Source organism: Macaca nemestrina, chromosome 17, assembly GCF_043159975.1.
Source record: "Macaca nemestrina isolate mMacNem1 chromosome 17, mMacNem.hap1, whole genome shotgun sequence".
In the NCBI taxonomy this organism is placed as follows: Eukaryota; Metazoa; Chordata; class Mammalia; order Primates; family Cercopithecidae; genus Macaca; species Macaca nemestrina.
Window position 1 is genome coordinate 47099292 of NC_092141.1, and position 21380 is coordinate 47120671.

Below are 21380 nucleotides of genomic sequence, written 5' to 3' on the forward strand. Positions count from 1 at the left end.
GAGAAGACAGGCCTTTGATTCCTCCCTTTAGTTCTAACCCTGCCAATAACAGGTATTATCACCATTTCAAATTAGTCACTATCACATTCTTCTCTATATTTATAAAGCCATCTTTACTGACACAAAGAGAACGGTGACAGTGGAGTCATTAAAAGGGCTGAGGTATTGCCAGTTTTAAAGTTGTTGCCTGTTCTATGAAACTTGGGTTTCAGCAATTAATATATTCAAACCACAGTTTTCTTTGATAAACATTTCTCACATACAGTGAATCAAATGTAAAAACTAGTAATAGCTTCATAGCTAAAGGCTTTTAAACAATTAAGACTCTTTCTTTCTCCAGAAAATATGCCAGTAAGCTGGGTGTGGTGGCTCATGCCTGTAATCCCAGCACTTTGGGCGGCTGAGGCAAGAGGATCCCTTGAGCCCAAGAGTTTGAGATCAGCCTGGGCAATGTAGGGAGACCATATCTCTATAAAGAAATAAGTACAATTAGTGGGGCATGGTGGCATGTGTCTGTAGTCCCAGCTATACAGGAGGCTGAGATGGGAGGATTGCTTGAGTCTGGCAAGTTGAGGGTACAGTGAGCTGTGATCGTACCACTGCACTCTACCCTGGAAGGTAGAGCGAGACCCTGTCTCGAAAAAGACAAAGAAATGAAAAGATGCCAGTGGAAAAAAAAAAGACTCTCTCAACTATAGTTTTCTAGGGATAAGCTGTGGATAGTGGTTGTTGGAGTAGCAATTCCCAAAGTTTTGGAGATTTGTAAAACCTAGTAATTCTGTTTTGCAACAAGCTTATCCACCTTCCTAAAAGCAGTTAAGTGATTTTAATCTTTTTTTTTTGTTTTTTAAATATATGATAGGATAAAAGTAAGGTAAAAATTTTAAAAATTTGCTTTGAGTATGTTAAAGAGATTTTTTTTTTTTTTTTTTTTTTTTGAGATGGAGTCTCACTCTGTTGCCCAGGCTGGAGTGCAGTGGTGCAATCTCAGCTCACTGCAAGCTCTGCCTCCCGGGTTCACACTATTCTCCTGTCTCAGCCTCCCGAGTAGCTGGGACTATAGGTGCCTGCCACCACGCCTGGCTAACTTTTGTGTTTTAGTAGAGATGGGGTTTCACCGTGTTAGCCAGGATGGTCTCGATCTCCTGACCTCGTGATCCGCCTGCCTTGGCCTCCCAAAGTGCTGGGATTACAGGTGTGAGCCACTGCGTTAAAGAGATTTTAATGATATTCCTTAATATAGAGATACTGCACAGAATTATCCCGGAAATGGCTGTTTAATAAACATTTAGTATAATGGAATGGTTGGTGAGAGTTCAAGGTTATTCAAAGCTGCTGAACCTTTGAACATGTAATTTCCTAAGAAGTTTGGTATTTATTGAGTAGTTAGAAAAGCTAAATCAACAACTTATCAACTCACTAGGGGTTAAGTTAGCTAGTTTCTAAGTAAAAAGACCCTTCTTTATTCAGATTATTAAGCATTTTATTTTGCCATTTTCATTTAAGCTTAAATATGTAATTTTAAGACCCTATTTCATATGTTACTATTATTATAAGACCCAGAGAAATCCAGACAGAGTTCAGTTCAAATATTTTATAAAATTTTAAAATGTAGCTAAACCCACACAATTTTCATCCTCTCATTAAGGAACTTCCCCTAGTGCCCTAGGGCCCATACTTTCTCAGTTACTACTGAGATAAATTCTACTCCCAGTTATTAACATGGTTAGAAACTTCAAGCCAGGGCCAGGTGCAGTGGCTCACGCCTGTAATCCCAACACTATGGGAGGCCGAGGTGGGCGGATCACGAGGTCGGGACTTTGAGACCAGCCTGGCGAACATGGTGAAACCTCATCTCTACTAAAAATACAAAAATTAGCTGGGCATGGTGGCAGGCACCTGTAGTCCCAGCTACTTGGGAGGCTGAAGCAGGAGAATCACTTGAACCCAGGAGGCAGAGGGTGCAGTGAGCAGAGATCATGCCATTGCACTCCAGCCTGGGTGACAACAGCAAGACTCCAAATCCAAAAAAAAAAAAAAAAAAAAAGAAACTTTAAGCCAAGGGCTACTAATTCAGAGAAAAAAAAAATCAGAGGTAAAAAGAATCCATTTCTGGCTTGGTGCGGTGGCTCACACCTGTAATTCCAGCACTTTGGGAGGCCAAGGTGGGTGGATCACCTGAGGTCAGTTCGAGACCAGCCTGATCAACACAGAGAAACCCCGTCTCTACTAAAAATACAAAATTAGCTGGGCATGGTGGCGCATGCCTGTAATCCCAGCTACTTGGGAGGCTGAGGCAGGAGAATCACTTGAACCCAGGAGGCGGAGGTTGCGGTGAGTTGAGATCACGCCACTGCACTCCAGCCTGGTCAACAAGAGCGAAACTCCAATGCAAAAAAAAAAAAAAAAAAAAACAAAAGACCATTTTAAATTATTATCACAAAGCAACTAGCTTTCCATTACCACTGAGTTTAAGAAACAGAATATAGTGAGCACTCAAAAGCCTCCCATTTGCTTCCTCCAAATCACAAATTCTCCCTTCTTCACAAAGGTAACTATTATTCTAAATGTTACAGTAATCACTTTCTTGCTTTTCTTTACAGTTTTATATCCTATGCAGAAGTAAATAAACACTAGATTTCATTTTCCCTGTTTTAAAAGTTTTTATTTATAAATATAATTACTTAATTCTTTTTTTTTTTTTTTTTTTGGAGACAGGGTCTAGCTCTGTCATCCAGCCTGGAGTATAGTGGTGTGATCTCAGCTCGCTGCAACCTCCACCTTCTGGGCTTAAGAGATTCTCTTGCCTCAGCCTCCCAAGTAGCTGGGACTACAGGTATGTGACACCACACCAGCTAATTTCTGTATTTTCTGTAGAGATAGGGCTTCACCATGTTGCCCAGGCTGGTCTTACACTCCTGGGCTCGAGCAATTGGCCCACCTCAGCCTCCCAAAATGCTGAGATTACAGGTGTGAGCCACTGTGCCTAGCCTAATTCTTTTGTGTCTGGCTTCTTTCCATCAACATTAGGTTTATGAGATTCATTTATACTGGATATAACTACAAATTCATTCATTTTCATTCCTGTATAATGTTCCATTATCTTAATATATATCAACTTCCCAATCCCTTCTACAATTAATGGACATTTAATGTTTTCATTTTGGGGCTACTACAGATAATGCTGCTATGAATATTCTTGAACATATCTCCTGGTACACATATCTTTTGGGTGGATACCTAGAGGTAGAACTGCTTATCTTTAACTAGAAAACTGTATTCCAAAGTAGTTGTATTAATTTATATTCTCATCAGCATGGTATGAGAGTTCCTGTTGCTCTACTTAGCAACTCTGTCAGTCTAATTTTACCTGTTCAGGTGAGTGCACTGATATCATAATATTGTTTTAATTTACATTTCACTGATTACTAGTGTTGTTGATCACTTTTTTTTTTTTTTTGAGATGGAGTCTTGCTCTGTTGCCCAGGCTACAATGCAATGGTGTAATCTCGGCCCATTGCAACCTCTGCCCCTGGGGTTCCAGCGATTCTCCTGCCTCAGCCTCCCAAAGTAGCTGGGACTACATGCAACAACCACCACGCCCAGCTAATTTCTGTATTTTTAGTAGAGACAGGGTTTCACCATATTGGCCAGGCTGGTCTTGAACTCCTGACCTTGTGATCCATCCATCTCATCCTCTCAAAGTGCTGGGATTATAGGCATGAGCCACCGCACCCGGCCAAGTTATCAATTTTAATGAAGTCCAATTTAATCTTTTCTTTTATATGAGTAGTGTCAGGAATGTATTCACCATTATTATCTTTCAAGGGCTGTTTCATTGTTTTGCTTTCAAATTTAGCTCTATAGTCCACCTGGAATTGTGGTGAAAGGTAGGTGCCAAGTTTCATATGGATATCTAATTGTCCCAGCACCATCTGCTGAGAAAACTCTCTTTCTCCCACCATTCTGCAATGTTATCTTCGTTATAAATCAGGTGTTCATACATTTGTGAACTGGTTTCTGGGCTCTCTATTCTATCCCAATGGTCTATTTGTCTTTTCTTATACCAGTATGACATTATTTTAAATATCATATCTTTGTGAAATAAATCTTGATATCTGGATGATATCCAATCTTGATGATATCCTCATACCTTATTCTTCTTCAAGAGTATCTTGGTTATTCCCAGTTCTTTGTATTTCCACGTATGAGAATCAGCTTATTAACTGACACACCACACATGCGCAGACTTTGCATTTTTATTGGGATTGTGCATTGTCATCGGTAGATTAGTTTGTAGAGAGCTGATATCTTAAAATATAGAGTCTTCTAATCCATGAACATGGTTTATTCCTTCCAATATTAAAGTCTTCTTTAACTTCTATCAATATATTATTTTCTATATAGATGTCTTATGTGTCATTTTAAAAGTTTATTCCTAGGTACTTAATTTTCTCTCAGCATTTAATCTTTTTGATACTAAGATTAATAATATCTGTAGTTGAGTTGAATGGTGGCCCCTAAAACAGTATATCCATGTTCTAACCCCTAGAACCAGTAAATGTGACCTAATTTGGTAAAAAGATTTTTATATATTTGCAGATATAATTAAGTTGAGGATGTCAAGATGAGATCATCCTGGATTATCTGGGTGGGCCCTAAATTCAATGATAAGTATCCTTATCAGAGAAAGACAGAGAGAAGGAGAAGGCCACATGAAGAGGCAGGGATTGCAATTATGCAGTCACAAGCCAAAGAATGCCTGGAGCCACCAGAGGTTAGGAAGAGACAAGAAAGCATTCTCTCCTAGAACCTTTGGAGGAAGCCCCCACCCTACGGAAACCTTGGTTTCAGACTTCTGGCCTCCAGACGGTGAAAGAATAAATTTCTGGGCTGGGTGCAGTGGCTCACACCTGTAATCCCAGCACTTTGGGAGGCTGAGGCAGGCAAGTCACGAGGTAAGGAGATCAAGACCCATCCTGGCCAACATGGTGAAACCCCATCTCTACTAAAAATACAAAAATTAGCCAGGCACGGCAGTGTGTGCCTGTAGTCCCAGCTACTCGGGAGTCTGAGGCAGGAGAATTGCTCGAACCCAGGAGGCGGAGGCTGCAGTGAGCTGAGATCGCGCCATTGCACTCTAGCCTAGGCAACAGAGCGAGATTCCGTCTCAAAAAAACAAACAAACAAACAAAACCCAAAAAAGAATGTATTTCTGTTGTTTAAAGCCACCAAATTTATGGTAATTTGTTATAGTAGTCCTAAGAAACCAATACAGTACCTTTTTTACAATTTCATTTTCTCTTGTTGCTGCTATACAATCAATTTACTTGCTTTTTTATTGACTTTGCATCCTTACAAAGCTCAGTTCATCTGCTCTTTACATGAGTAGAGAACAGAATATCTTATCCAATAAATATAATAAATAAGATGGGAATAAAAAGTAAAAATAGAGTGAATTTTTGAATAGAGGTAGGGGTAACGGATGGATCTTAGAAATGATCTAGAAGCCCTGCTCTCCTTTATTTTATGAAATTAGGACACTAAAGTCCAAAGAGCTCAACCAGCTATCTAGTGGCAGCATTAGAACTAAAACATAGGTTGCTAAATGCCTAGTTCAGTGCCCTTTCTACTCTACCAAGTTGCCACTATACCCGATGACTACCTCCTCTGTAACCATTATCCACTGACCAGTTTTCAAACCTTCCTTTTTCTTTTTTACCAAAGAGTCAACCTTTAATGCAATAGTTATATATTAGACTATCAAGAGAGGAATTATGCACAACTTGATTTTGCCCAAGAACATTCTTGTGTCCTCTAAGAAAACAACAACAACCACCCAAACTTTTCCAAAGCTGTCCGCATTTATGTGATAGTGAAGATGTACATACCTACATAAACACACAGGAAACATAAATTGTGTGTGTGTGTGTTGGTTTTTGTTTTTTTCTAATTTTTTTAGAGACAAAGTCTCACTTATTGCCTAGGTTGGAGTGGAGTGGTTATTTACAGGTGTCAGCATCACAGCATATTATAGCTTCAAAATCCTGTCTTCAAGGGATCCTCCTAAACATGTTTGGCTTAGGAGACACTTTTTTTTTTTTTTTTTTTGAGACAAAGTCTCGCTTTATCACCCAGGCTGGAGTGCTGTGGCGCAATCTTGGCTCACTGCAACCTCTGCTGACCGGGTTCAAGCAATTCTCCTGCCTCAGCCTCTTGAGTAGCTGGAACTATAGGTGCATGTCACCATGCTCAGCTAATTTTTGTTTCATCACGTTGGCCAGGCTGTTCTCAAACTCCTGACCTCAGGTGATCCACCTGCCTCAGCCTCCCAAAGTGCTGGGATTACAGGTGTGAGCCACGGCGCCCAGCCATTTTCTTTCTTTCTTTCTTTTTTTTTTTTGAGACAGGGTCTTACCAAGGCTGGAATGCAGTGGTGCAAGCAAGCATGGCTCACTGCAGCTTTGACATCCTAGTCTCAAGTGATCCTCCTGCCTCAGCCTCCAGAGTAGTTGAGACTATAGGCACACACCATCATGGCTTCGTTTTTTTTTTGTTTTTTGTTTTGTTTTTTTTTTGGTAGAGATGAGGTTTCACTATGTTGCCCAAGCCAGCCTTGAACTCCTGAGCTAAGGTGATCCTTCTGCTTCAGCCTCCCAGTGTTGGGATTACAGGTGTGAGCCACTGCACCTGGCCAGGAGACCCAAATTTTTAAAGAAAGTAGTACTCAGATGCACTGACTATCCTGTTGCCTCTTAATATACGGATGAGGAATGTCATTTCATACATTAGCCATCATGAGTAATACTAAATCCTGGCTCTGATCACTTATATTAGCATATATAATACATTGAAAATGCATTCATAGCAACAGATTTTGAGGACAGGATAAAAAAATTTTAAAAAAATTTGTAAAATTATTAAATTTTAAAAAGTTAAAGAAAAAAAGAGAAGAAAATGCATTCAGTGATGTTGCAAAGACAGAAAATGGCTATTTCACAAATGACACTAGCAAGACCGGCAGTGAGTTGCCTAACATTTAACTAACCATTTTTCGGTGGACTGCAATGATGTAACCTGTAAAGGGGCTGTCAGGAAGAGATGACATGTGACCATTAACCATTCCATTTGTGAAGTTCTTCTCAGTTCCACATGGCACAACAGTGTTTGGCATTCCATTGGGGATGAATATTGGTCGGGGTAGGTCCCCATTGGTAGTTAAGGTGAACATTCCATTTGTAGATGGCGAAGAGGAGAAATCTACAAATTCAAAGATAAGTACAGCATCATAAGCTTGTGGTACTTTTATCTTTACTCTTTTCTCAAGTATCCTGAGGACCACAGACAGTGTAGTCTCTTAACACAGGGCAGGGAGAAATCATAGTATAAATAATTCTAGATTTATTGGAAGATTTTAATTTACAATTTTACTTCCCTAACTCATACTTTTAACTAAATGAAAAGGAAAGAGTAACTGCTGGAAACTATTAAGCAGAATTTTTGCAGAAACCTGTATCAGCACCATGTTGTAGCACACAAACAGTTCTACCACTTGTTTTCTTTTCCTTCTCTTCGCCTTTGAAGACACTGTCCAATACAGTAACCTCTACCCAGATGTTGCATTTAAAATTTAAATTAGGCTGGATGCCGCAGCTCACATTTGTAATCTAGCACTTTGGGAGGCTGAGGCAGGCAGATCCCTTGAGCCCAGGAGCCAGTGACCAGCCTGGGCAACATGGTGAAAACCCATCTCTACAAAAGATACACCATAGCTGGGCATGGTGGCACACATCTGTAGTCTCAGCTACTTGGGAGGCTGAGGTGGGAGGATTGCTTCAGCCCACAAGGCAGAGGCTGCAGTGAGCCAAGACGATGCCATTGCACTACAGGCTGGGTGACAGAGTGAGACCCTTTCTCAAAATAAATAAATAAAATAAAATAAAAATTAAAAATGCATTACTGTCAGTCACACTAGCCACATCTCAAGTGCTTAACAGTTCATGTGACTGGTGGATACTGTATTGGATGGCAAAATCACAGAAGTTTCCACCACTGCAGAATTATATTGGACAGTGATGCTCTAAATTAAAACTAAAATTAAATCATCCATCAACTCACCGTCAGGACTATCTACCTACTACACGTCAATGAGGGGAGCCTCATAAAGCCCTTTATACTTGGGGAATTAGCCTAATTGTAAGTAATATAAAGAATAGACAAAGCATACCAGTGGCTAAAAGGACTCAGTGAGTGACCACATTAAATTACATATAATATTGGATTTCTTTCTAGCTATATCTATTATTTATATTTTCTGGTAGTATGTTCCTCTCATACTAGCTGTTGCCATGTTAGTATTAGATCAAATAGATCTGAATTCCAAGGGTATATTAGCTAATAATAACTACCTATCTAACTGAAGTCACTTGGGTTCCCTAAATTTTAGGTTTCTCATCTAAAAAATATGGAATAATCAGTAAGGTTTCCCTTGGGTTCCAAAATTATTCTGCTATAGTATCTTCAGCATGAAGAAATATAAAAAAGATGACAACTCTTAGACAAACATTTAAAGGTGCAATCATGAGAAGGAGTTCTAGTTCTATCTTACCTGTCTGTGTTGGACTAGAAGCTGAAATTGGAGATGCAGGGACAGGAATTTCAAATGCACACAAAAATCCACTCACTGAGAGTCGTACTTTTTGGTTGTCCTGAGGAAAGTTCTACAGAAGCAGCAGCAAGATGAGAAGGGGGAGATGTTTCAGATAAAATGGAAAAGTTCTCTCTCTAATGTATTTCAAAAGAATGTCTTAGGTGCTTTCATCCGTAAAACCAACAAGATGATTTCAACTACATAAAGGATGAATGCTTGATAAAAATAACTGAAAACTAAGCTCAACTGTCGAACTAGTATCTCTTTCCACAGGAAGAAGTGTGTTGTATATGACTGACTTCTTCAGTTTTGTCTTCGTTTCAGGGATCTAAATTCCAACTCTCAGAGACCCCATTTTTACATTTCATATTAAGAAAATGTCAATGAGGTGGGCGTGTGTTCAGAAATCCCAAAGATGAATATAAATAATACCAGTTGCAGGAGCTTAGAGTAGGCAATATATTTATTAGATTATTTATTTCCCCAGCTGGTATGTAGAAAGACATGATTGGTGTTAATTTGTCTTTACTCTTTTAATTTCTTAGTGTGTTAAAAGACCAAGTATATATATTCATAAATACTAAAAACACATATTCATAAATACATAAAATACTTTAACCTAGGAAGAATTCTAGTAACAGTGGTAATACAGAAGAGCTGTCAAGTGTAATAGTAGCAGTCTTTGGTAACAGCAGCAGTCTTTGGAGGAAACCCTTACTATAGTGACACAGCTAGATCACTCCATATAGGCAGCCTTACATATTTCCCTTCTTCAAAAATACCACCACCAGTATTATTCCTTTATTCTGGTAGAAAACTCTTTTAAGTTTCTGGGTTGGAAAACTTGGCATTTTGTTGTTGTTGTTCAGCTTTTGTCATGTTTTAGTATCTCTCTTGGTCACATAACAAGTGATCACAATAATTGAGAAAACTGTCATCTTTGAAGGATAGAATCAAAAGTTTCTTAGAGTAGTTAACATTACCTTTATGTTGGAACCATGTACTTCTGCTAGAAGGATTTGCTCTGAATTAAGTCCACAGAGATCGCTCAGCTGTTTTTTTAAACCTGTGTACTTTTCATCCATATTCAGCCTTAGTCCATACCGCACAGGGGTAGTACCATCTAACTTAATCACTAGTAAAGAGAAAAGATCTTTTATCAGTAAAATGCAGGTTTCATCGAAAGTCTTACATACTGTGTATAGATATATATGACCTGTAAATATAAGCAAATATTTCAGCCTAGAATTTTTATTTCATGTGTAAACATGAAAACAGATGGTACTTCGGGATAATATTGAGTGAAATCAGTATTTTTCTCGTGTTCATCTGACATAAAAGCTTGAGTGGCTTTGCAGGTTTTAAAGAGAGTTGCTGGCATATTTGAAACCAAAAAAACATGCCACAATCTAAATCTTTGAAACCTCAAGTCATGCCTAAAATTAGGTTGCTCGATTATAATATGCTGCCTACCAGTCTTTATTTGTAAACAAACAACTATGCTTACAAATTCAGGCTATTTAAATAAAACAAATTTAATGGAGTCAAGTAATTTTTCAGAACTTTGCGACCTACCTGTTATTTCTAAGTGCATATAACTGTCCATTGGTAGTGGCAAAGACAAAAAATTGAAAGGGTCAAATCGGACACTTATATGCCCACATGTCTTGCATTTGACTTGAGATCTTAGCTGCCCATGGAACAAATCCACAACAATTGATCTATTTCTTCTTAGATGGTTGTCCCAGGCCTAGCAATAAAAAAGATGAGAATTTTCTCTCAAAAATCCAAAAGAGAGGCATTTCTATATAAATTCAAAGAAACTGGTTAAATATATTGGATTTAAATGTAAAGAATATAATCCTTACTCTTCATTTACCACAAAATATTAAATTGAGATGGAATATCCTATTTTTCATTTGTTCTTATCACAGTAACAATGGTAAATATTAAAGTTATTTGTCCATTAACAAGTATAAAGCATGCCTATAGGTCACTGTATGCATTACTTTAGCAATTATGGGGACTCTTTAAATTCCACTGGATACTTATTCCTACATCCAGTACTATAAAGTTTACAATGTGAAATAGCAACAGTTTTCTATTTTCATTAAAGGTGTTTTTGTTTTGGCAACACTGCATAAGCATTAAGCATACAGATAGAAATTCCTTCATTTTCGCAGTAAAATTCTGATCTCAGAATAGTTTAGTTTGCATTTAAATTGTGCTACATGTATTTGTGGCCAGAACATTTTGTCTATTGCTTACATTAGAAACTCAAAACTGACAAACCTCTGCAGCCACTTCCCAGTCTGGTCGGCCATCACTGTCCTTCAGTTCCACATATGGCTTTTCATGGACTCGGTTGAGATCTTCATGAAGACCATCCAAGAGAAAAGCCAGAAGTTCTTGGGAGTCTTGTTGCTGAAACCCATTAAACCTGGGAGCATATTTTGCTATGGTCCACTATAAATATAAGAGGAGTCACGGTCATTATTTCCTACCCATAAAATTTGGAATGAGTATGTCCTATAATCCAATCAGAGCCATTGTAAGAAAATAAATAGTATAGTACTTAGTCTGCCTCCATTTCAACAAATATATTTTGGATAATCATGAAATCTTTTGAATCTTAATGTCAAATGACAAAAAAAAAAAAGAAGTATTTTGGCCAATACTGTGTCCTTAGTTCAGTCAACTGTTCTTCAGGCACATAGATGTTATTTAAGACAGAAATAGTAAAACAGCATTTGCTCGCATTGAAAGATAATCCTGTTCTATAATGTTTTACACATTTTTATAAGCATATAAAATATGTATATTTTGGCCGGGCGCGGTGGCTCAAGCCTATAATCCCAGCACTTTGGGAGGCCGAGACGGGTGGATCACGAGGTCAGGAGATTGCGACCATCCTGGCTAACACAGTGAAACCCCGTCTCTACTAAAAAATACAAAAAACTAGCAGGGCAAGGTGGTGGGCGCCTGTAGTCCCAGCTACTGGGGAGGCTGAGGCAGGAGAATGGCATAAACCCGGGAGGCGGAGCTTGCAGTGAGCTGAGATCCGGCCACTGCACTCCAGCCTGGGCAAAAGAGCAAGACTCCGTCTCAAAAAAAAAAAAAAAATGTATACTTTATAGGTACATAATATATACACAATGCATGCATAATGTGTATATAATAATACATAATACATGTATAAAATAATATGTGTATATAGTATTTTATATAATGTAATGTCTTCAACAATCACATTTTCTGGTCTTGTTGCATTCTAACTTTTATTAACTGCATTATATTATAGAACTACTTAGAGGATTAAATGAGTTAATGCATATACATTAATTAGAATAGTGCCTGGCAAGAGGTAAGTAGTTAAATGTGTAGCTATTATAGTTATTAATTTGTAATATAAAAAGCTTTTGCTTTGTATTTAAATAAAAATAATGAATGATCCTAACTTCACTAAAATCTACTACATCTGATATTAATATAAAACTTATATTCATTAGTTTCATTCATTCATCCTGCCACGTTTTTTTTTTCTTTTTGGAGACAGAGTCTTACTCTGTTGCCCAGACTGGAGTGCAGTGGTGCAATCTTGGCTCATTGCAAACTCCTCCTCCCAGGTTCAAACATTTCTTGTGCCTCAGCCTCCCAAGTAGCTGGGATTACAGGCATGCGCCACCATGCCCGGCTAATTTTTTTTTAGTAGAGACAGGGTTTTGCCATGTTGCCCAGGCTGGTCTTGAACTCCTGACCTCAAGTGATCCACCTGCCTTGGCCTCCCAAAATGCTGAGACTACAGGCGTGAGCCCCTGCGCCCAGCCTACTTCTTTATATTCTAAAGACAGAATTATCTTAGTTATGTTGAAAATGTATTGGATTGGATGTAATTAATAAGACTCTGAGGTCCACCTTGCAGTTAGAATATCGCTAATAGTGAAGTATTACCAAAAAAGGTTTACTCTTCATATAAGATGTTTGACAAATTAGTAAAATGAATGATATCCCAAATTTACAGTGCACCTTTGGTCTTTTTCCTACCCACTACATATACAGTAGTATTTTGCATATATTTAAACAAGCAAAAGAATTTGGCATCTTGTTTATACCAAGTGAAGGATCCAAAAACATTTATTAAGCTAAAAGGCTAAACACAAAAAACAAGTAGAGAAAAATGATTAAACAACTATTTAGGAATTACATACTTTTATATTATTTTAACCTGCTTACCCGAAGCTTTAATGGGGCAACATTCTTCTGAGTTCCACTCCAAAGTTCCTGTACTAAATCACCATAGCATTTAGCCATATGCCCCTTCATACCAATGGGATTTGTCCTAGAAGTTTGAGAGGAAAATTTGTTGCCAAAGATTCTCATAAATCACAATCATGTGGGCACAAAAATGCCTAGCATCTCACATCAAAATATCTTTTCTTTTTGAAACAAGAGATGTATTCCTTGGCCTATTTCATATTAAATAGGGCAAATAAGATAAAGTCTTTCTCCCGCAGGGTAAAAAAAGAGGAAATTTAGGTGATATTGGGTTTATATCAAAGTCACAAGTTAAGAGGCCAGTGACTCAAGAAAGATTACCTGTTGAGTTCATAAAGATGTCTCCCTGAGATAAAATACTGTGTCAGTGGCTGTGTGTTACTAACACACTGGATGCTTGAGTTCATGAAGCATGTGTTTCCCAGGTTGCTTAGACCTGTGGCTCCCTTTTCTGTGGGAACTGGAACAAACAATATGAGAACCAAAGCTTAGCTGTAGTAATATGCCATAGCACAAACAGTTAATTACATTCAATGAAAAGATTTTTTATAACTCTCATAATCAGCTAAATGGTGCTAATAATTCTCTAGCAGGTCTTTGAAATGCTAGAGAAGGCTTTTCATGGAGTGTCTGGTAACAGTGATGATCCATGCTCATTTGTAACCCAGAAGCAGCAATTATTCTTTTTAATTGCTATGATTTTTCAAAAGAATTCAAACAATTCTTCTTCTATCTAGTATGTCTTTTAAAACATGTAAATTATTTAATTGCAGAGTTAGAAATCTGGAAAATAATTTGATGGTGGGTTTGCCAACATCAAATGCTGCTTCAGGAGAAAAGAAAAAGAAGCAGGGGCCTAATTACTTTTGAACTAGAAAACCAAAAGTTATTAGCACTTTAATAGTTGAGAGAAGAAAAAAAAAAGAATACATTTAAAATAATCTCTTTAAAAAATAATACTGGAGACTTACCCTTGTGTCTATCTATTTTACTACTATTTGCTATAAAAGACATCTCCTCAGGCCAACTCATATCTTTGTTGCGAACTGGAAGGACAGATAGGAATGTGTTAATTTCTTATCTATCTAATTTACACCCACTCGATTGCTTCTGCTTTTTTTTTTTTTTTTTTTAAAGACATCTTATTCCTAAATCAGAAGTTTTAAAATCTAGTTAATTTTAGTACATGCGTTGCTTAACAATGGAGTTACATTCTGAGAAATGCATCACTAGGTGATTATGTCTTTGTGTGAACAACACGGAGTGTACTTACACAAACCTAAGCTATGTACGGTATAGGCTGTTTCTCCTTGGTTACAAACTTGTACAGCATGTTACTGTATTGAACACTGTAGGCAACTGTAACATAATGGTAAGTATTCGTGTATCTAACGTGTTAGAACATACAAAAGGTACAAGTAAAAATATCGTATTATAATCTTACGGGACCACCGCTGTACACAGGTCTTTTGTTGACTGAAACATCTTTATGCAGCACATGCCTGTAATTGGCTCTAAAACCATTCCTATTCTTCATATTGAGAACTTTAAAGTCACTTGGTTTGAATAATCCTTTCCCTCAATTACCAACTTGAAGTAAAATTATACTCAACCATCTACAGAAGTAATTAAAGTTCGGAAACAATAGAATTTCTTATACTTAAAACATTAGGAATATTATAATTCTTTCTTAAATTGTAACAGCTGTCAGGGTAATTTTTTCCCGTTTTTTTTTTTTTTTTTAGACAGTCTGGTTTTGTCCCCTAGGCTGGAGTGCAGTGACATGATCTTGAATCACTGCAACCTCTGCCTCCTGGACTTGACTGATTCTCAGCGCCTCAGCTTCCTGAGTAGCTGGGACTACAGGCGCGTGCCACCACACCCAGCTAATTTTTGTATTTTTAGTAGAGACAGGTTTCACCATGTTGGCCAGGCTGGTCTCGAACTCCTGGCCTCAAGTGATCCACCCGCCTCAGCCTCCCAAAGTGCTGGGATTAAAGGCATGAGCCACTGCGCCCAGCCTATTCATTTTAATACAAAGGCAACTAACAATGTTGCCACAAAACTGGATGGGAAAAGATACACTTAAAGAGTTTTTAATAACATGTGCATGCCAGTGTGTAAATCTATGAATATACAAGTAGCTCTGTCAGTGAGTAGCCAGTGTTGATGACTAATGAAAGCCTGTGCTACTAACTATGCAAGAAAGTTGGCCGGGCGTGGTGGCTCACGCCTGTAATCCCAGCACTTTGGGAGGCCGAGGTGGGCGGATCACAAGGTCAGGAGATCGAGACCATGGTGAAACCCCGTCTCTACTAAAAATAGAAAAAATTAGCCAGGCGCAGGGGCGGGCGCCTGTAGTCCCAGCTACTCGGGAGGCTGAGGCAGGAGAATGGCGTGAACCCGGGAGGCGGAGCTTGCAGTGAGCCGAGATTGCGCCACTGCACTCCAGCCTGGGCGACAGAGCGAGACTCCGTCTCAAAAAAAAAAAAAAAAAAAAAAAAATTTGTAAACTGAATTCACTGTTTTTTTTTTTTTTTTGAGACGGAGTCTCGCTCTGTCCCTCAAGCTGGAGTGCAATGGGGCCATGACGGCTCACTTCAAGCTCCGCCTCCCGAGTTCACGCCATTCTCTTGCCTCAGTCTCCCGAGTAGCTGGAATTACAGGTGCCCACCACCACACCCAACTAATTTTTTGTATTTTTAGTAGAGATGGGGTTTCACCGTGTTAGCCAGGATGGTCTCGATCTCCTGACCTCGTGATCTGCCTATCTCGGCCTCCCAAAGTGCTGGGATTACAGGCGTGAGCCACCGCGCCCGGCCTCTGAATTCACTTTTTTAAATCTACCATTCCCATCCTTTGTCAGTCAATGACTAAAAACAGGATATTTTTCCTTTAAAGCAATCTAAATCGTATGGTAGGATTACATAAGAGTTCAAAGGGTTTTCTTTTTCTTTTTTTTCCAAAGGGTTTCTTTACCATAAAAACATAATGATCAAATAATAGTTGTCTTGGGGAAAATTATAAAATGGGTTATTAGTAACTTTAAATTCTTCCCCTTGAAAATTTAATATAGATGCATGCTTCCATCTTGTACCTTCAATTACCAGGTGTTGTTCATCCTGGATTTTCAAATATTCCAATCTATGATCCTCATCATCCAGAAGAGTAAGGTAGTTCTGTGTAAGGAGGAGGAAATGTTTTTGTTATTTGGTTAGTAAACTAGAAACAAATACAGAGATAAAAATGAGTAACAATTAAAAAAAATTATTTGTAGTTACATAACTTATATCACAAATATCTGGCCTACTATAGTTGTTCATAAATATTTATAATTTAAGTGGCAATATGAGAGAAAGACAATGTATACTTCATAAGCATTATCTTTCTCTTTTTAAAAATTTCAATAGGTTTTTGGGGAACAGGTGGTGGCTGGTTACATGAATAAGTTTTTTTTTGTTTGTTTGCTTTTGTTTTTGTTTTTTTTGAGATAGAGTGTGGCTCTGTTGCCCAGGCTGGAGTGTAGTGGTGCTATCTAGGCTCACTGCAACCTCCACCTCTGGGTTCAAACAATTCTCCTGATTCAGCCTTCTGAGTAGCTGAGACTACAGGCGCACGCCATCAAGTCCAGCTAATTTTTGTATTTTTAGTAGAGACAGGGTTTCACCACCTTGTTGGCCAGGCTGGTCTCAAACTCCTGACCTCTGTTGATCCACCCATCTTGGCCTCCCAAAGTGCTGGCATTACAGGCATTGAGCCACACCATTAGTTTATAATATAACATACAATATTTGTAACATGTAAAACACGTAATCTTTATATGTAGCAATAATCTTTGTAAGATGGTACTGTCCATGCTGATCAATTGCTATTATGGATCTTAGAGACAAATATTACAAGTACACAGATAGTATCTTAAAAGATGAACTTTTCACTGATATCCTAGACATGGCTTTTAGCATAATTACTATAGGCAAAATCCCCATACTCATGAAACATGATTTAACATTTGATCATCCTTGTGCTCTTTGGCAACATGTGTACTAAAATTGGAACAATACAAATAAGATTAGCAAATTTCTTTTACTATTTAAAATTTTAAAAATACCAACAATCAGGCTCTCCATGACTCTGAGATGCCTCTTACCTCACTGTTGTATAGCCACAGGCGCATATCTTCCTCTTTAATGCGCAGCCTTTGAGACAGATATTCGTGAATTTCCTTGATGGTCTGCATTCGACTAAAACAGCCTGTATAGGCTAATACCCGCTTTAAAGGTGCATTCGGAGAAGGTACATTTCCTATGGTTACAGTAATCACAGTAAGAAAAAAGGCAGATGTGAAAAAAGAAGCACCCCTCTCACCAATGGGGACCATACTATTTTAGGAAATAATGATGAGAAATGAGAACTACAGGTGTAATAATTTTATAAACGAAGAGTACCAAAAAGCTTTAAAATGCAGACAGAAGACCCAAGTTCTTTTTGTTTGTTTGTTTGTTTTTAATAGATGGAGTTTTGTTATGCTGCCCAGGCTAGAGTGCGGTGCTGTGATTTTGGCTCACCGTAGCCTCCACCTCCAGGGCTCAAGCAATCCTCCCACCTCAGCCTCCTGAGTAGCTGGTACTACAGGCATATGCCACCACATCTGGCTAATTTTTGTATATTTTTGGGTAGAGACAGGGTCTTGGCCATGTTGCCCTGGCTGGTCTCTAACTCCTGGGCTCAAGAGATCCACCTGCCTTGGCTTCCCAAAGTGCTGGGATTACAGACGTGAGCCACCAAGCCCAGCCTTCCAGGTGTTTTAAAGTCCAAAGTCTCAACTTTGAAAAGATGAGCAAAGGCCCAAGGCCCAAGGTCTAAATAACTGGCAATATTTGGATACCAAGAAGAGTAGGAACATGCCAGAAAACAATTGGCATTGATATCTGGCTGCACTCAGCTGAGTCACAGTCAATAGCAAAATGAAATAAAACTCAGTGGAAAAAAAAATTAAGACAGAGTTAAAAAAAAGAAAAACCTCAGTGGAAGAGAGAAAATGGGATGGGATTTGAATCTCACAGATAGATAATTGGATTCACCTGGTCCACTTTCCTAAACTTTCTTTGAATCACTAATCCCATCACTCTCAGTCATTAAGTAGCTCAATTATCTGGCACAGTGGTACACCTGCACCAGAAAACATAGGTATATCTATTACATATCAATTAAAAAAAAAAAGAATTCAACTTAAAATTCTAAATAGGTATAGACTCTACATAGCCAAACAGAGTTTATTATTATTATTATTATTATCATTATTATCATTATTTGAGATAAGGTCTCATTCTGTTGCTCAGGCTGTAGTGCAGTGCAGCAATCATGGCTCTGTGCAGCCTCAACCTCCCTCATTCAAGTGATCCTCGCACCTTAGCTTCCTACCCAGGCTGGTCTTGAACTCCAGGGCTCAGGGAATCATCCCACCTTGGCCTCCCAAAGTGCTGGGATTACAAACTGATATTACAAGTGTGTGAGCTACCACACTTGGCCAAAACAGAGTTTCAAAATGCAACCAAGAAGTTTTCCATGGCCAAATAAGTAAATGCCCTATAAGGAAAAAAAAATCATATTAGCCTGTCCACCCAGTAAGATGATGACAGACATGACCTTGAATTCCTGAAGGGCTAAAGGTAGAAATAAGAAGAGTGGTAATACAGGGGAAAAGAATAAAGAGCGAAGAAAGAATATATCAGGTCTCACTACATACTTCAAAAGAGGAGAGGTATGAAATGACAAGAGATTACGGAAATCAAAGAGAGGCAGCAAAAAAAAAAAAAAAAGCTCATCAAACCCTGGTTAACTATTTAGCCAAAAATCTAGACAAAAGCTGTGGCTTAAAACAGTCATCTCTGCCGAGGCTGTATTTTATCAAGCAACCCAACTTAAAAATATAAACTTATCAATATAATGTACATTCCAAATAATTTTCCACCCATTCAACCACGAGTTAGATTTTTTTTCTTCCTGAAACATGTTTTTAGTGAGTCTTCCTCACTAAATAAAGCTGAGAAAAATGTGGGCATCATCTACATTTTTAGAACCTCAGAAAAGGAATTCCCTCACCTAAGGTAGGCTAAAAAGTCATCTAAAAACAACGCCTTCTATGGCCTTGTCTGTAGAAAAGGCTACATTTAAGTCATTGTAACTGTAACAAGGTTTGAATACTTGTCACTTCAAAAGGAATAAAAGAGCCTAGTAAACAACTGTAACAAATTGAGTATTTGAGAAAGATGAACATTATGTTACGGCAGAACAAAATCCGTGATCAGTTTTTAAACACATAGCAAGCAAATCTTTTACAATTAACAAGCAAAGGATAATCTCTAAAAGAAAACAAAAGAGCAAATTTCTCCAATTATACATTTTAGGATTAGTTATAAGAGTACAGCAAGAAAGCATATTTTTATAAAATTTAAAATGATTAATGATTGATTTCACAACTAATTAGCAAGGAATAAAATTTCAAACTAAAAACAAATTTGGAGCATCTGAAATACGCAGTTCTAGGATTCAAGAGCATATAGTTTATAGTGTTCAAGTCAATCTCTATTGTCCTAAGCCACAATACAAAAATTTGAGTTTTAGAAAGTTTTTATAGCATAGCTCATTAAGCAGGCAGCCACTTATTATACATAATGTTGTGCTTTTGAATCGCACCAACAAATCTAGCAGAATTTATAGAAGCAGCAAAAATCTAGGATCAGCACAAGAGTTACAAAGAATACCTACTAAAAGCACAGCAACACATCTTGCCTCTCATGTTATCTTTCTTTTATTTTTTTGTTTGAGACAGAGTCTCACTCTGTTGCCCAGGCTGGAGTGCTGTGCTGCGATCTCGGCTCACTGCAACCTCTGCCTCCTGGGTTCAAGAAGTTCTCATGCCTCACCCTCACGAGTAGCTGGGATTACAGGCACCTGCCCACCACACCTGGCTAATTTTTGTATTTTTGGTAAAGATGGGGTTTCGCCATGTTGACCAGGTTGGTCTCAAACTCCTGACCTCTGGTGATTCACCAGCCTCGGCCTCCCAAAGTGCTGGGATTACAGGCATGAGCCACTGCACCCGGCCTCATGTTATCTTTCAAAGAGAACTGAAAAAGTTGTAATGGGTGCCATGGAAGCAAGGCTAATATTTCTAACGGAAAATTAAATCAAGAATGTTTCATAAAGGTTCTATCTCACTGTTCCTTTTTAAAAATATGGTTCCTTCTTTTTGTCTTTATTTTTTTTAGAGACAAGCTCTTGCTCTGTTGCCCAGGCTGGAGTATGGTGGCATAATCATAGCTCACCACAGCCTTGAACTCTTGGGCTTAAGAGATCTTCCCACCTCAGCCTCTTGAGTAGCTGAGACTACAGGGCACACCATTATGCTCAGCTAATTAAAAAATTTTTTTGTAGAGACAGGATCTTACTATGTTGCCCAGGCTGGTCTCGAACTCCTGGCTTCAAATGATCCTCCTCCCCAGCCTCCCAATCTGTTGGGATTACAGACATCGGCCACCATGCCCGGCCTCACTGTTCTTTGATTTTGCTGTTTTCCCCAAAGACAAAGTTTGGTAGGCAGAGGCCAATGCTTTGCTATAATTATTACCAAACATTTTTGAAAGAATTCTTACCAAACAGGCTGAGGCGGGCGGATCATGAGTTCAGGAGATTGAGACCATCCTGGCTAACACAGCGAAACCCCATCTCTACTAAAAATACAAAAAATTAGCCGGGCGTGGTGGCGGGTGCCTGTAGTCCCAGCTACTCAAGAGGCTGAGGCAAGAGAATGGCGGAGATTGCAGTGAGCTGAAATCGTGCCACTGCCCTCCAGCCTAGGCGAAAGAGCAAGACTCCGTCTCAAAAAAAAAAAAAAAGAATCTTTATATATTATATTAACATAACCTTTAATGAAGATACAAAACTAACCCTGTTCAATTTCAAAGGAGACAGAGTACTTATTTTGGTTGGGGTTTAGAGGTAGTTCTTGCATACTAAGTTATTTTAATTATAATAACATGCTGGTATTGTTAATATAGTCTGATAATTTGTGTAAATGGTTGCTCCTTATTATTATTATTTGAGACAGAGTCTCACTCCGTCACCCAGGCTATAGTGCAGTGGTGTGATCTTGGCTCACTGTAACCTCCATCTCCTGGGTTCAAGCGATTCTCTTGCCCCAGCCTCCCAAGTAGCTGAAATTACAGCACCACCACACCCAGCTAATTTTTGTATTTTTAGTAGAGACAGGGTTCATGTTGGCCAGGCTGGTCTTGAACTCCTAACCTCAAGTAATGTGCCCACCTCGGCCTCCCAAAGTGTGGGATTACAGGCATGAGCCACTGAGCCCAGCTTATTATTTCTTTGCTGCTGAAGAATAATTTCAAATATTTGCAAAGCAAAAGCACAGAGCAAAGTCTTGCCCATCAATAAA

The 21380-nt window shown here is 38.5% G+C and overlaps 1 protein-coding gene across 6 annotated transcripts in view; it reads right to left on the reverse strand.

Moving 5' to 3' along the window:
* LOC105476867 (ubiquitin specific peptidase 32) overlaps positions 1-21380 on the reverse strand; it is a 254106-nt gene that overhangs the window by 20538 nt on the left and 212188 nt on the right. For 5 of the 6 annotated variants that reach the window (XM_011733147.2, XM_011733146.2, XM_071082797.1 and 2 more), the window contains 10 exons: positions 17073-17227; positions 16023-16104; positions 13897-13971; positions 13247-13385; positions 12884-12989; positions 10943-11116; positions 10226-10400; positions 9634-9785; positions 8609-8720; positions 7049-7260 (listed from right to left, as the gene is read on the reverse strand). In XM_011733147.2, coding sequence (XP_011731449.1) covers positions 7049-7260; positions 8609-8720; positions 9634-9785; positions 10226-10400; positions 10943-11116; positions 12884-12989; positions 13247-13385; positions 13897-13971; positions 16023-16104; positions 17073-17227 — 1382 coding nt within the window. The remainder of the gene's footprint in view (positions 1-7048; positions 7261-8608; positions 8721-9633; positions 9786-10225; positions 10401-10942; positions 11117-12883; positions 12990-13246; positions 13386-13896; positions 13972-16022; positions 16105-17072; positions 17228-21380) is intronic. The other variant, XM_024791263.2, reaches the window with a different exon arrangement.